The sequence below is a fragment of the Aulonocara stuartgranti genome, assembly GCF_965226115.1.
Source record: "Aulonocara stuartgranti genome assembly, chromosome: 5".
NCBI lineage: Eukaryota > Metazoa > Chordata > Actinopteri > Cichliformes > Cichlidae > Aulonocara > Aulonocara stuartgranti.
In genome coordinates, this window is record NC_138943.1 from 27,084,624 (window position 1) to 27,101,467 (window position 16,844).

The window sequence follows — 16,844 nt, forward strand, 5'->3', positions numbered from 1 at the left end:
GTTTGTTGTCATGTGATGTTTACTGAATAGAGTGAACAAAATAAGTGTTTTTCATGAACGGCAATGAAACACTCTATTTGTGTTTGGCTTAGAAACCAAGGTGACCACCTTAACTTGAGTTTTGGTCTGGTTCTCTTAGCAGGCTGAGGAGCTTCTCCATTTTCGCTACCTCCACTTCTGGTCCCTTAGGCAGCTCATGACCTTTCTTGGCCTATAGACATTATACACACACACACACACACACACACACACACACACACACACACACACACACACACACACACACACACACACACACACACACACACACACGCGTACAGATGAGAAATTACTTGACCTTATACTTACCAAGCACTGTGGGAAACCACAAACCCAGCAGGGAGTTAAAAAGGAGGGCAAGATAATAAAAGCAGACAAAAATTGAAATGGATGCAGGGTCAAAAGTAGCAGAGATTTTATGTTAGTCTATTGAATATAGTGAAATCTGCTATGGAGACACAGAGCTACTGCCTAAAGGGCAAATTCAAAGCCATCTTCCAAAGTTATGGTGAGATGACATTAAATCCTCCTGGGTGTAGTAAAGCACAGCCTCTTAAGAGCGATATAATATGGCACAGCTTTAGTTCTATTTTGCTGCAGGAGTTAATTTCACTTCTGTGAGAGGATATTTATTAGAACTTATCAAAGCTCCTCTACAATTGTTACAGGCTTTACTCATACTTAATACGGCTTTGATTTAAGAGGCCCAACAGAATAAACCTCAAAAAGCCACAGGTAAAAATAGAATGGCATGTGGGCACATTAATGAGCAGATGCAACAGTATGTATTAACCAATGATATACGTGTATCCATCTGTTACACTGTAACTACCAATCCACATTAGATATTACTTCATCCAAATCATTATATTCAATAAAAAAGGACATTTGTTGATTAGGCCATCCCCTGCAGGTATTGACTACACCCTGTTGCAAACCTCTGTGTTGCGATGAAGTTCAAGCCTTCTAAAGTGCTGTGGTATTTTAAATAAAAAAAGAGTATGAAATGATGAAAATGGAGGACTTTGTATTAAATTTATATAAAAATTATATTTAAAAAGTGTCATTTTTCAAAAACCTATGGAAATAACTATGTAATCAATTCTGAAGCGAAGCATCTCGTGTGAACTTTTCATCTTACTAAAAGAAAACAGTCAGACGTTTGACAATTTGTTTACCAACTCAAACACTGTTAATATTAAAAGCAAAAAAATGTATGTGCTGTACTATTTAACGTATCTGTATGTAGGTGGGATGCAGTGAATATTTCTAGAACTAGTCATAACTGAACATAGTGAAAAATGACAGCTGAGCTCAATTTAACCCTGGAAAAAATATATTTGCTGTATATTTCGGTGTGGCTATTTTGACATTTGAAATAGTCAAAGGTGTTCCTCTGAAGAAAGACCATCATATCTCAAGATAATATATCTGGGCAGTGATGAGTTTTCACAGAGCAGAGTGAAAGGCTAAACTCAAAGTGAATAAAGCTTCAAAACTGATCTCAGTCATAAAGGTTTTGTCTCAAATTGAATATATCCGGATTTATTTTTCCAAATACTTATTTTTCTGGTTATTTTCCAAAAACATAAAACGGCAGACTTGTCTGTGTATAATATGAATGTGTACTAATTTTCTCCATTTACTGTAAGGCCTTCAATTTGATGTCTTCTCATTTTTTGGCAATGCTACACAAATTATGTAGAAAACTAAATTTTAATATGGAAGTTTTATTTAAGAGGCAATAACGATAAGTCATAAAATACTTCATAATGCGACTTTTATGATCGACCCATCACTGATTTGTGGGCATGAAAGTAGGAGGCTGAGATGAGATGAACACATTCATGTTGAAAACAGCTAAACAGTGTGTTGTACTGAACATACACAGGGTCATTTGATGTTAATGGACTCACTGAGTAACACGGCAGAATCTACTGGACAGTACAACAATTGTATGTAATGCTGTCTAGTTAGTGACTGTTTATTGCTGAGATGTGCATTGCATATTTTCTATTTTGGACACTAAAAGCTGCAGTTCATTCTGGAATGTCCAAACAATGACTTAGAAACTGGGGAGAAGAGAAGAGCACTAAAAGATAACAGAAGGGTTGGACTCTTTTATAGTACTAGCGCCAAGACTATGATCTACTTTATAGAAACCCTTACAATTGGTAAGTACAACACATTGGCTAGTTTGGCTAGACCACTTTTGGGTATATTTATAGTTTTGGTAGGCTAAGATATGAATTTTACAAGATATATTATTGATAATATTAACTGTGGGTGTTACTGTCTTATACTTATTTGCTTCAGTAGCTTCCAAATTGCTCTGAGCCCTGTCACTGGTGCTGAACTGAGCAATTATTCCCCAATTGTATGCTTTAGGGCTATGGTCCTAGGTCGCTAATGAGGCAGTGTTGTGAGTGTGTGTATGTGTGTACATGCCTTATTATGCTGTACTTTTATAAACCGTGTTTATGCGGGCAGGTGAAAGGGACCTGTTTGTGTTTTGGCAATACCATGTATAATGCAGCATGCATATTACACTGGTCATTAGAATTTATTCTATTTTACATGCACCATTGTGAACAATGCACAGGAAGAATAGAGAGGCTGTAGGGCTGACTTTAAATGTGTCCTGATTAAAGTGTTGTGACTCAGCGTGCCACCCGGTTTCTTTTATGTTCAGACAGAGTGATGTGATTACTCCACAGCCCATTAACCATTAGCATAAGTGGCAACAGCGTCTTCAGGGACTTATAAATTGTGAGTTGACCAAAGTAAATTTTTGATTTATTTCATAGCTACAAGTTTAAAAATACGAAAATGAAGAGCAAAAAGTACTTTTTTACTCTTCATTTTCTCCGTAATGTTTTAGCACTCTATGCCCTCACCATTTTAAAATCCCAAACTCAGAGCACAGAAAAAAAATGCTGTAAGCTTTCTTTTATATTGTAGCTTTTCATACACTCATTCATTTACTAAGAACACTACACAATGAGGCTAATTGTTAACTGGGATAAATATAAAGGGAAAAAAGCAACAAAGGCAATTAGTAATGCTAATGGAGGGTGGGGGTGGGAGAGACTTGCTATTTAGTAAAATTAGCTCGGGGTCAGGACACTGGACTGAATGAATCATTTGATTTGCTTTAATTGATGTGGAACAAGTGGAAGTCGCGAATGGTGCGGTAAGCTTGTTAAGACTCTAACCTTCGGCTTCTTGCGGAGGTTGGGAGAGAGTTTGAAGCTGGTGACATAGCCTCGGTCATCACCCACTATGATGACAGGATGGATGGGATTAAACTCGACGTGGGTCAGCTTGGTCTTCTTTTTGTCCACCACCAGCTGCTGGCAGATCGCCTCGTATTTGTTGACGCTCAGGTCAAAAACATGAACCTGAAAAAGAGGAGCGATCATACCAGTGGTACAGATTTATCAATCTTTTAATAGTTGTGACCCTCTGATTAATTGACTTACATTTCAGTGGTAGACCAAAACAACAATGTTTGTATGTGCAACAAACCCACATCTCATAAACTGAGAACAACAATAGGAAGTATTCAGATATTTCAAGTAAGTAAGGCCTGCATGTGTTTCTTCTTTGTGGTGGTGCACAGTTCTCTGCAGGGAGGCAAGACTGACCATCTGGTGAAAGGAAGGGTGTTCCTAGTAATTCAGTGAGTGTGCATTGCTGTCCACATGAGCATGTGTGTTTTGTGCACTGTGTTGGCAGGTCCAACATACCAATGAGTTTACAGCCATTGTTATCCAGAAGAAACCAGATCACAGATTTCTTTCTGTTTGAGTGCATTTTAGACGATTCCACTGCAAAGCGCAGCCCACTCCTTTTATCAGAAAGATGACTGTGCGTGGATCACTTGGATTCACACTGTCTGTGTGCATCAGTTACACACAAAGTGTCATAGTCATAATTTGTAACCAATCATCATACTCCACCAGGGCATGGTGACTTTCTGCAACCTCTTGTCACTGCAGCCATTAACTACGGTGTTTTTGCTGTTCACATTTAAGCACTAATGTAACATTAGTCATGCCTGATTGCAGGGCACAGACTACATCTGTAATTCATGCAAGAACTTGAAGCAGAGAGACATTTTACTGTGATGAATTTATACTTCTAAAGTGCCAAACCTATACTGGAGAGAACAAAGCTTTATGTAATAAGGATTTTTAATAGTTTAATAGTTTAACCACTGTAATCATTTCATTGCAGACTCGGTGGTAATGAAATCAAATGTGCAAAGGACTAAAATGCCTCAGAGCAAACTTCACTTAAGTTGCATTGACAATTACATCAATTTTTTTTTTCACTTGACCTTAACATTTGGCAATCCAATCCAACATTTTTGATGGCAATCCAAAAGTTCCACAAAAGTTATGCTAAATAAAAAGATGCAGCAGTCTGTGTGCAAAAGGTTAACAGCAAATGCACGGGAAGCAAATATGGACTTGAAGGCTAATAATGTGCAGATGAGTCTGGACTTTTTATTATTTCATGCTGACACTTTATTTCCCTGACAGTCGGCTCAGATGGAGAGGCAGGGACAGATAGAGCGAAGAGATATTTGTTTGCACCACACAAGTCTGTGTCATTCTTACACCTCAGCCCGCCAGGCAAGTCATTATCCTTATGAACCCATGCACACAAGCAAGTACGCATACATGCTCTCTCTCTCTCTCTCTCTCTCTCTCTCACACACGCACGCACGCACGCACACACACACACACACACACACACACACACACACACACACACACACACACACACACACACACACACACACACACACACACACACACACACACACACACACAGTGCCTGACATTTTATAGTGTGGAGACAACAGCAGCAGGTCAGGTTGTCATCAACAGTATATACACGTCAGGGAGGACACAACTCATGCTGAGTCACTCAAGGCTAATCAGACACTTGTCACAGAAAATTGCAAATGTACTGCAAGGAGACTGGTATCCTAGGGAAGATTATGCCGATTAACATCACGCGCTGAGAACCCAACAGTGAATGTGATTCTGCTGTCATTTTGTCATTCTTTAAAGTTTGAACTATTAGTGCCTGCATACTCAGTAATCATCAAATATGTAGAGCTGTTTATGCCAAAGCATCCCTAAAACCAGTCTAACCAGATCCATTCAATTTTGAGCTCAGCACACTGGGAAAAAATGGTAAATTACAATCTTGGCACTTCTGGTTTCTAAAGAACAAATATTATGTGAAATATATGCCAACTCATGAACTTAAAATGAGTTTTTTAAATGGTTAAAAATAGCCTTTGATCCAGTTTTAAAGGCTAAAATAACCAAGAATCACAAACGTTCTAGATATCTTCGTTCATAGATGTATAACTAAGATTACAAATTGTGAATTTGGTGTGAAAATGGATGGTTTCTCACGTAAATGTCTGATCAAGACTTGGGCTTGGATGTAAAATCATTTGCATAATTATGATAGTGGGCATACTACAGGGCATATTGTGACCGAATCCTGGCACTGGAGAGGACGAGACACACATGCACACACTGCCACATAAGGTGTCTCTCAAATTGCTCATCTCTCATTTCCTCCCTGTCACTCTCACTCGACTTCACACTGGCACGCTGGACAGGAAATGTGTCAGACACAACACTCTGGACTTTTATAATGTGGCGCAGGCTGTGAAGACAAACAGATGGGGACAGCTTGCAGCCATACTAAGAAAATATGTGGAGATAAGCAGCACAGCATCCAGTGAAATTACTTTTGGCTGAAATCAATAACTACTGGGAGAGCAGGAAGCGCTTTTGCTACATGAAGCTGTGTTTGAACAAACTTGATTGCCTGAGGCTAGGCCGAGGGCTTAGCCAACTGAGTCTATAACTATATTATGAGGATAATAATAAAGTGGGTGGCAGGTGGTAGCTGGTGCTGCTGTTTGTTATCTCACATGTTCAGTTTGGAAAGTGTCAAGCTTAAGACATGGGATAACTAACGTTATTGGCTTTGTCAATCTGTTTCGAACATACGTAACCTTCACATCTACCTGATGACAGCTGACAGGTTCAAATGCCATTGAATTAAAGGAAAGAAGTGCAAGTCTAAAAAGGGACTTCAGGTAAGCAGCACGTGTGGTGGCTGCAATCACAGTTTTCAGACAAGCTTTTGGTTACTGGTTGTGTTCTCATTCTCTGCAACTCTAAACTATGAATATATTATATTTCATATGTAACCACACTGTTAATCAATTAGCTTGACACAGTTGTGATATCTACATTTTTCTAGTCCTATCAATTAAGCATTCTTGATAAAGCTGAGGATAATCCACACACTGTAGTTTAGACGAGTATTTCTTGGGCCAAAACATGCAAAATCTATTAGGCTCATGCTGCGGGTTGCAAAATTTAGGAAATAATGTAGAGAGACTCTTACTGTTCCATCTGTTGTTACAGCAGCAAATACAGTGGACGAGTATGGAGACCAGGCAACATCCCCAACCGCTGCTTGTAGGTCAAAGACGAACATTGGAGTGCTGGAAAAACATCGAAACATTATATCAGAGAGGGAAATATGATTTTCAGTATACCGCATGAGACACAACATGTCTATAAAATTTAAACAAGAACACTTACTTGTTAGAGTCTACAGAGAGAAAGACTCTCAGTGTAAAGGTATGACCTGTTGCCATAAAGAACAAATTGGTTTCGTAACATAAAGCAGAACTTTATTTCTATGATCCACCTGTTTCCAGACACCGATGCCTAATCAGGGCCAGTCAGAGAAAATGTATGGACATCAAACAGAAGGTTGCTTCACACCATTTCTCCTCATTATTAACTTGTGGAACACTACCGGAAAAAAGATCATGAAATGAGATATTTCTAAGAGTTGGAACTGGGTACCTGCAGGTCTTGTTTAAATATTGAGAAGAAAGAGAGCGTGTGCATGTGTCTGTGAAAGTGAGCAAAAAGTAAGTAACACTTTTATAGGTTGTAACTTTGCTAACACGTTAAAACAATTTGCACATGCAGCATGTGGGTAACTGTTGTTTGATTTACTACGGCAGGAAGTAATATGCGTGGCTGGTGGAACTAAAAAGGATGCTCTCTCACCATTGTTTGTAGAAGCCGTTGTAACTGATTACTTTACCTAGGTGACAGACACAATGAGTCTAAATCTGTTGTGAGTCTTCGATGCACAACATGCACATGGCTAGGTGTAGAATATGTATAAAATAAGGTGCAAATTGTTAATAAATCTGACACAGAGTCATTTATGAGATGTTTGTTTACAGCTGAATAGTACTGCACACTCCTGTAAATGAAGAGGCAGAGCTACCAGGATTCAAGGTTTTCATCCAAGTTGTTAATTACAAAAGTGCATATTTTGCAGACTTTTTATGTGATTAATAGACTTGATGCATCACATTTATATAGCGACAAGGACCTCAGTTCATTTGGGAATAGCTAATGACATCTCTGACAGTTTCACAGGATAGATGAGCCTCAGCAAAAGCAGGGCTCCCACACCTCCCACCTATGTGGTAGAGTTTACGAAAAGTTGTTTTAGCCATATCTTTTTTCTCCAGAAAACAATGTCCCTTGTATCTTTAGGGTACTTTATTGCAAATCATACTTGAAAGCCCTATCTCTAATAATGGGCTGATGATTACTATCATTATTCATTCAAGCAGCCTGTGTTGGCAAGTCGTGGGAGGCACTTTGGATTAGTCAAATAAAGTCAGGAAATGATGCTGGGCCATGATGGCTATAAGGAGGTAATAAAGACTAATATGCAATACAAAAAGCTTGTAGGACTGATAATTACCTTTTCCTTCTTCACTGAATAGACACAGATAGATATTTTTAAGCGAATTAGTAGAGTTGCTAAGGATGATGACATAAAGATTTTACTTGTACTGCTACTCTATAACTAACTGCAACATATGTTTCCTGTTAAACAAAAGAATGTCTCATATATTTTCCTTCAGCTAGAAGAAGAATGAGGATGAATGAGATTATTATCATGTCGTCTTCAGTTTCCTGCTGTTAGGCGACAGAAGTGTCACGAGGTGTGTTCTTCTGCTGCTAGCCCATCTGCATCAACTGCAAATAACTTGGTTGTGACGGGTGAGTGATTGTTTGAGTTACTGTTCGTTCTTCTGGCATCAACAAGGCATCACTTGATATTTTTCAAATTATTGTCCGTAAAGCCCAGTAGATCAGACACAGTGTGTAAAGTGTCTACAGTGCAAATGATGTCATATTTACAGCTGGTGCAAGTATCTTTCACAGTATTACTTTGTTTGAGTCTTACTTGATGGTATGGTCCCAGATTTTGACAGTCCAGTCTGAACTACAAGAGACGAAAACCTTTGGATGGAAGTAGTTCCACTTTACGGTATCCACCGCCATGCTGTGGGCATCGTAGGTCTCCAGAAACTGGCTTGAGTAAGTCTTAGAGCACTGAGAAAAGAAGGCAAAGTCTTAATTTGGGCCACATATACGGTATAAATAAAATGTAGTATTTTCATTGTCTGACATCACCAACTTCAGATACCAAAGTTTGAATAACAAGACTGTGCTGAAGGATTGTTGAATAGTCAGAAGACAACTACAAAACAACTTACTGCATTAAGTTGTTTTGTAGGTATCTAATTAAAGCCAATAATTTCAATATTTTGATTTTGTTAAAATGTAAACATTTCCTTACTCAAAAGTGGTAGTTTTAAGGATTCATATACCTGATTGGTGTCTCCAATGTACTTAACATGTGAAGAGTCTGTACCTCCATGTTTGTCAAGTTTGTCGAGATATTTCAACATGTCCATGACTTGAGCTACATTTCTAAAATGAAATTATGAAAAACCTAAAATTGAATATTTCTTTGAGAATATTTTACATATCTGGGTAGAGTTTTTCACTGACAGCTAATATAAAAAGTCTTTCAAGTACAATAGCTTGTTTTAATCTAGAGTAATAATTACTTTAGCTCAACTTTGAATTACCTTTTAGATTTTCAATGTTTGGCATTGACAGAACAGAATTTAAAAAGAGCCGAATAGCAGCAGATTTATAGACAGGACAGGTTAGACAATCTGGGATAAAACCAGCTTTATAGGGTGTTGGTAAAACTGTTGAATTTCTGAGCGCTGGTAGATTGTTTGTTGACCTGCAGCTAAGTGAAAGATTTGTAATCTGTCCTCTTCTGGGGCTCTGCACCTTTGAAGCTTGAGGAGACAGAACATATTTTATCATACAGGCCATGTTTTTTTTTTTGGCAAGTCTGCAAAGAGAGGAAGGTGAGAAACATGGTGTACAGACCAAAATGTAGAGGATATAATTATGTATGTACTTATTGTTCGTGTTATAATTTGTAAAAAAAATTCAATCAAGTCAAAGTACAACACAGCCAGCTAGTACATTAAATTAATGGCTGGTTTTACTTATGGATCAGGATCAAACTCAGGATCAAATGTTAATAATTTATTATCATAAATAATTTGATTTTACAATGCTGTCTTCTGAACAACATGGGAACAAGCCTGTGTGAGTAATTACAGAGAAATGACAAATTATCCTCATACATGATCACACTGCATTCTCTTTATGGCAATGTGAGATACTTCCCACTATGTTAATTTTCATCAACTTTTGCTCTTTGCATTAATATCTAAAGTGTTTAAACAGTTCTGTGCTAATAAATGAATATCAGGGTCCAGGAAAACTGAAAAAACAGTTTCAAACTGAGAAAACATTTTACTGATGTCCTAAAACTGTGGTTCCAAGCCAAAAAATGTTCATCTCCCACCTTCAGGGTTATGGGTTTTGAAATTATCGCATTCACAAGATTTTCAAAAAAGGTGACCTCTGACCTCTCAAACTCATAATTTTTAGTAGATGCACCTATGATATCAGTTTGAAGCTCCGACATTATGTCACCTTGTTCTCAAGTTATCACATTCACAAACTTAGGTGTCCACGCCACCTGCCCGCCTGGTGGGGTGATGACAATACTCCATCAGCCTTTTACGGGCAATGGGTAGAAACCTTTGAAACCAAAGTTAAACTGAATAAAATTATAATGAGAAAGATTGCATCAGAAAACTTGTATTTATTTTCCCTACAAAAATCAACAAGAATCATTCATTTAATTTATTTAACACTATATTTTTCACCTGGATGACTGACCACCTGCAGTGGTTTATACCCCTGCCAGTGGAGCTCACCTCACATTCGGGGGGCAAATGTCCTATTGCAACCAAACCATGCAGGGGAACAGCATAGAGGACAGAGGAAAGAGGCAGTTAGCCCAAAACTACTTAAACTGTCTGAAGAGGACAGAGAGCCTCTTCTTAAGGAGAGACATTAACTGCTTAAAATTAAGTCTATGAAGTTCCCAAATCGTCACAAAACAAATTGCATGTTCAAATGTCTAGTTGTTTACTCCTGAGCACCAAGTGTACCAAGAACAAAATGAGAAACCATCCTTCAGAACAGATAGGGGCAGATGGTGTAAAGCCATGATTATCCTTAAGAGTTGTACAGACAGACAACAGCAAGATAAACTAAATTACCGCAACCTTTGATCAGAATGATAGCAGGGTGTAGCACGTATTACAATACCTTAGAATGCCTTCATCTATGCATATAAACTTTGTTTAGCAATAAGGTTTATAATCTGATTTTCATATGAATTATAATGTATGCATTATAGACGCACACAGCTATAATGTGTACGTTTACTGATTCATACCTAATGAAAACCACTGCTATGGCTCTTTAAAATAGTTAAATGAGCTGAATAATTCTAAAGCTATTTTGTCAGTTTTAGGTTAATATCTGTGTCTGAATCTGCTTTGTGGTAAGAACTGAACAATTTTATAGTAATAGGTGTTACTTTTATGGTCAATGTAACAATACGCAATTTCCAAAGCATGGTGTTTCTAAACAATAACCATGCAAAAAGGTGATGCTTTGTAGTTAATATGTAACCCTTTTAACATAAAAACCAAGGGACTGCCATAAAAGATTAATGTTAATAAGAATATATTTATTTTTATTCGTTACAAAACATAATACACTGATTATTATTAATATGGCGGTTAGATGGAAATTTGATTTTTACCTCTTATTATCTTGAAGTAGTTTTACTGAAACATGTTATGTGGGTTGTAAAATGGAGAATTGCCCTTTTCTAGTTTTCATCGCAACCTTTTTCCAGACCGTTGTTTACTAGCTTGTGCGCCCATCAACACCTCTCCAGTAACTGTGACCAAAGTCCTTCTCTGGTGTGATTCTGGTGAGAATCTGGAAGGAAGTGTCATTTTCATTCAACAATCATTATCTTGGAGCACTGACAAGGTTGGCACGCACACAGCTCTCTAAACAATGTTTTAAGCAGGTCACATTTACCAGTGAACAAAATCTGGCCTTTTTCTTGGATTTAGCCATGTGGCTACAAAACCTGCATGAAATCCTTGATACATACCTTGTGTATTTTTCCCTCCTCTGTTCCAACTAGGAACATGTAGTCAATCTGTTTGTGGAAGTCGAATGATGTACCAGACGCTGTGAAAAAAGAACGTTAAGGACCTTATTTAGACACGTTATTACAGACACCACCCTGATATACCAGACTGAAAGAATGTTGCATTCTTTTACCATCAATACAGTAACAACTATATTTGAGTGAAGCTTTACCAATGCTGGGAGCCTGTGCACCTTCTGTGCCCTCAGAAACTGCACCATTCAGTGTCAGTCTGATGATGTCTGTGAAAACCAGCTCATTCTGCAATCATGTAAACACACAGTGATTCTTCCTTAGATTTAAACAAATACAAAAGCCAAAGCAAACTGCTTTTGTGCAGTGCACATGAGAAATTTGAACCTAATTTGAGTGCAAGCTACAGATATAATACGGCAACAAAATGTATATCTCCTCGGCTAACCTTGACGAGTGTCCAGGACACAACTCGGCCATCAGACGACACAGAATAGAAATTGTGGTTGTTGTCCATATCATCACTCTGCCAGCGGACCTAGAAAAAAAAGTACACTGTATTGGGTTGCAGTAGCATGAATGACATGAGTGAAAGTAGGCTGTTCTTAGTGCTATTTTCAGCTCTCAAAATGGCAAAATGCATAAGTGGACACAAAGTAAGCAAAGATGTGACAGAAATTAGACTGAACAGTGCACACATCCTGAATTTCTGTCACCCTATCCACCACTGTCATGCCATCCACTCGCACCTGCCAGACAGGATCTGTGTGCTTGCCAGTCTTGGCTGTACTCTTGTAAACAGGCTCCTGTCCCTCCTCCTTCAAGCTGTAGACAGCCACACAGCCATCGTAGAAGCCCACTGCCACCAGGTGGGAATGCTGTGCATGAATGTCGAGGCACATGACACCAGAACTGGTGGGGTAGATGTACTCTGGGAAGGCAGGGTTTTTCAGCGAGTAGAAGAGAAGCATGCCACATCCCTGTCTACTGAAGTTGTCTGGCCAAGAGAGGGACACAAGTGAGTGGTTTGCAAAAAAAGATAGATTATTAATTTACAGCATTTGTTTAAAAAAGAAAGAAAACACAATTTAGATAAATTTAAGTTGTCTAAGACGGTGACAGATGAGGTGCTTACTAACAGCTCTCTGCCTTTGAACTTACATGATCCCAATCCCACAGCAAAAAGGTCCTGATATTTATTATTCCTGTTAAGGACAGGTGACTCAGTATCATGCCAGCAGAGGAAACAAACAATCATTGAAATCCAGTCATCTCTCTGAGGTAACGTTCTAGAGCCAGTGAGTCAACCTACCAGCAGAGGGCAGTGACAGACAGTGTCTTGGCTTTGTCATATTGAAACTTCCACAAGGGGAGAAGGGTTCCCTCCTGCTCCCTAAACTCATCAGAGGCATCCTCAAAGTATTTAAAATCTGAAACGGTATAGAAGGAGAGAAATTAGAGGAGAAGAAAAGAGATGAGAATGTCCTTGCTTGATTATGAAATCAGGCTGTAGTTCATTGTTCTTTATCTGTTATGTACAATAACAAAACAAACCTTGTGCTATGTCATCAAATGTATTCTGACTGATCGTTCGTTCAAGGATCTTTGATGCCATGGTCCATTTGGTGACATCTTCACTCTATAACAGAAATGTGACATTACACTGGATGAAAACATTGCAAAAGCATGCAATAAACAATAAACATGACTATTATGAGAACATAAAAATTATGGTGTCATTTAGTGATTTTGTTTTATGAGTAGCTCAGTGAAAACCCTTAGTAATGCATTAATATGGTGTTATATACATGGTTTGTATGGCAGCAAGATAAAGCAACTTTTGTCTGCTCCTTTATTCCCAAAGGGTTACCGTGGCAGCGGATGCCCTTCCTGAAAAAAATCCCTAAGGACCTTGTGTCACCTCCCAGATTTTTTGATTGTTAAATGAATGTGTAAACCATATTAAATGTAAATGTGCTAAAATACAAATATTAGATGCATGTTGAGTTTAGGCTGTAAAGTTTTTCAGTCGTCAACTTACCTGAGTCTCCATCAGCATCACCTTTTTGCTTTTGCCATTATCTTTTTGTGAGTGCATGCCTTTCTGCTTCTCTTTGTTTTTCTCTTGTTTCTGCAGCTCCTGCACGTATGCATCATAGATCTCCCACTGCCAATAACAGAGTTATTAGCATCAAATGATAGGGGAACAAATATTCGCTGATGCTCAACAGAGAGAAAACAAATGTGGCCTAAACATATCCTTTGATCACATCAGGGAATCCAGTACCTGATTAGCAGTAGCAGAGAAGCTGCTTCGTGGAGGAGGTTCAGTCTGGCAGATTCTATCCTGCAAGGAAATTAAGAATGACTTCACTGAAACTTTTGAGTTTATGTTAATCTCTCTATCTACTCATTGAAACTGTTTTTAATGCACTTTATTATTAAAAGCAAATACTTCAACCATTGCACAAAATACTGGCTTTGCCTCTCCTACCTACCCTCATTGGATTATTGAGAGTCTGAGAGGCTCGATTACTGAAGTTAAACTGGTTAGTCACTTTTGGCTCTTTCTTGTTGATTCTGGAGACAGCACTGTCTGGTCTGTCCTCATCGGCAGCTTCCTCCACATCCCCTCCATCCACTATAGGATTAACCTGTGGAAAACCAACAAACAGATATTTGTAGTGCAAGTCAAACTTTGACTAATTTACGCTTTAAAGAGTTAAGTTTAGGAAAAGATTTATTTTATAAAAAATTTTCACCGAGGCTTCTGCTTTCTCCTCTTCAGACTCTGCTGTGGCATCAACTGTTGCAATCTCTAGACACATAAAAAAAATCTATTATATCTCTGATATCTCACTATTGGGATCTCACTTTTTGCGAAACAGGGTATTTCTCACATTTTATGTTGCAAGGCAAAAGCGACACCTTGAGGCATCAAGTGTCAACTACAACAGAGGGGAAAATATAACACTACAGGCAACAAAAACAAATTCTGAGAATAAATCATTAGTTTTTGGGTTTGTTTCTTTTTTTGACTACAGAGTGAAAGCAACCGTCATTTCTTTATATTTTGTTTTTCAATGAGCCAGACTTTCTCATAAGTTTTTAAAGTGGTTTTAAGCAATATTTTCCAAAATAGGTATGAGCTAAAAACTTGCCATATCTCAGCATAGTGTGCAGTGTGTCCTTAAAAAAATCAGAGAAAACTGGACAAGTGGAAAGTGTCAAGAAGCCATTTTAACAACACAAGGGAACTGGGGAGCAACTTATACAAGAACTGCATTAAAAATCAGTGGAAACAGGTTTTATAGAGTAATGAATCCCAGTTTTAAAGTTTTTGGTGACATCGTCAACACTATGTATGGAGGAAGTCCATTACTATACTGTACTAAATACAGTATTGTTTTTACTACAGCTACTACTACTACTGCTATATTTACTATATGTATATAATGTATTTCCATTTCCTTTTCAATAAATGTTCAATTAATGTCTTTTCCCCCTTGCAAAATATAAAGAAATACAGGGTGGTTAAAGACTTTTTGACTTATCTTATACATCATATATATAAAGTAGAGCAAAATCTATACATATTATCCTCTGTTGTAGGATGTTTCAGTAAATACCTTGAGCTAAGCCTTCCTTGACTCTAAGTTTACGAGCCTCTTCAGAGTCTTGATGCACAAGGCTGCCCTCTAAAACACAGTGAACCGCCATCTGATCCACAACATTGATAGGCTTGTAGGAACGCTCCTGAGAGAAACGAAATGTGCTTGTTTAGTCTGGTTATAAATTAAAAGAGAGAGGAGAAGCGAATGCATGGGGACTACCTGCATAGATTGTATCAAATTATTTGAGATGAAACAAATAACACTTGCGGCAAACAAGTTATTCTTATGCTAAACGTAAGAGGCTCACAGTGAAGCAATCATCAGTCTACAGTCCACATCTTAATCTGTATTTTGTATACTTTCATTGCATCTATAAACAGTGATTTTGATTTTTCAATCTGGATCTAGCTTCTTTACCTTGACGCTGTAGCGGACAATATTTTGAGGGGCGTGTGGGTTGTTTGCAGTCAGAATCCTTGTGATGTCCTCCTTCAGCTCCTATTCATTATCAACATAGAGAGATCCTTAACACAAGGACAATGAATTTAATTATAGCTAACAATTTTAATATAGGCACTGAATGATAAAGAACAGCATCAAAGTCTGCGCAAATTTCTTCAGTTCAGCCCACATGGTTGTCTTAAACCTGAGAAATTAGTATTTCCATCCTTCTCTTACAGCCTCAGTAAGCTCCATCTGATCTGGAGGCCTCACAAGGGCTTTCCCCTGAGACCACTCCTCCCATCCAGTCCCCGTCTCCACAGCCTCTTCCTCATCCTGTAACGTTGCATAGAGAAGACATTTATGAATAAAAATCACATTATGTTATGATATAGTATATTCATCACTCTTCTCTTTCCGTCACCCAAACGCCAAAACCTATCCAATAAACACACCCACCTTTTTCTTAGTGGCAGCTTTCGTTGACTTTGCTCCAGGTACCTTCTGAACGTTTGACCCCTGTGCGAAAATAACCAACAATCAACTATACGGTGGGTTATATTACAGTAGGTCCTTAACAATTGCTTTACTTATCCGTGAAGCTACACCATGAATATTCTAGTTAGCTAATTCAGGCCAGCTAAACTGAGCTGACGTTTACCTTCCTTGCAAACGCTGCGTTGTTGTTAGGCACCGGCATTTTCAATTTGATTTTTAAAGCTAGTTTAGAAAGTTCGAAAGAAAAAAGGGAAAAACAAAACAAAATTAAACTAGTTAAAAGCTAAAAAAAAAAAGAATAGAAAAGAAAGAAAGAACAAGGGGCTGTCTGCTCGTAGCCTGCTGCTGTATATAGGTTGTCAAGACAACCAGTTTTGGTTGGCGCAGAGCCGGAGACTGCTGGATGTGTTCAGTCCCTCAGACAACACTTGAACATTTTTATTAGTGAACTATTTTAGCAGTATTATTCTAATTTTATCAGCTAAAGGAAAAAAAAAGTGGTCTGAATGCTTTTGACATAATTATACTAAATAAGGAGAGTTTATTATGGAAAGGAAACAAGTGTATTTTTATATTAAATTAAAAAAAAAATCAAACAAACACCCTTCCCCCTCCAAAATCCCCCCAAAACAAAACAAAAAACACAAAAACGCACGTATGCTTGCCTTTGCAATTCTAACTGAAAAAACGAATTTGGTTCACGGCGCAGTTCCAGTGGGGATCTCATCTCTG

At 38.1% G+C, this 16,844-nt stretch overlaps 1 protein-coding gene across 2 annotated transcripts; it reads right to left on the minus strand.

Moving 5' to 3' along the window:
* Nucleotides 1–6: 6 nt before the first annotated feature.
* dnai1.2 (dynein, axonemal, intermediate chain 1, paralog 2) lies at nucleotides 7–16,769 on the minus strand. 2 transcript variants are annotated; one of them, XM_082533157.1, is made up of 20 exons: nucleotides 16,276–16,769; nucleotides 16,074–16,133; nucleotides 15,852–15,950; nucleotides 15,591–15,671; nucleotides 15,189–15,315; nucleotides 14,322–14,377; nucleotides 14,058–14,213; nucleotides 13,847–13,906; nucleotides 13,601–13,726; nucleotides 13,114–13,198; nucleotides 12,872–12,989; nucleotides 12,721–12,764; nucleotides 12,309–12,556; nucleotides 12,008–12,097; nucleotides 11,760–11,847; nucleotides 11,548–11,627; nucleotides 8,374–8,522; nucleotides 6,490–6,589; nucleotides 3,255–3,440; nucleotides 7–211 (listed from the first exon to the last, which is right to left on the minus strand). In XM_082533157.1, the coding sequence occupies exons 1-20, from the start codon at nucleotides 16,312–16,314 to the stop codon at nucleotides 110–112; spliced, it is 2,094 nt and encodes a 697-aa protein (XP_082389283.1). In that variant the 5' UTR covers nucleotides 16,315–16,769; the 3' UTR covers nucleotides 7–109. The 2 variants fall into 2 exon arrangements, with proteins under 2 accessions (XP_082389283.1, XP_082389284.1); XM_082533158.1 differs by lacking the exons at nucleotides 7–211; nucleotides 3,255–3,440 and adding an exon at nucleotides 5,683–5,736.
* Between the last annotated feature and the right edge of the window lie 75 nt (nucleotides 16,770–16,844).

What these genes read in the sequence shown, in the direction of transcription:
- dnai1.2 (XM_082533157.1), bottom strand. Translation starts at nt 16,314, where the DNA reads ATGCCGGTGCCTAACAACAACGCAGCGTTTGCAAGGAAG. An exon ending in AAGCTGCCACTAAGAAAAAG is followed by an intron (nt 15,951 to 16,073) that starts GTGGGTGTGTTT and finishes GCAACGTTACAG; the next exon opens with GATGAGGAAGAGGCTGTGGA. An exon ending in TCTGTCACTGCCCTCTGCTG is followed by an intron (nt 12,765 to 12,871) that starts GTAGGTTGACTC and finishes TGTCCTTAACAG; the next exon opens with GAATAATAAATATCAGGACC.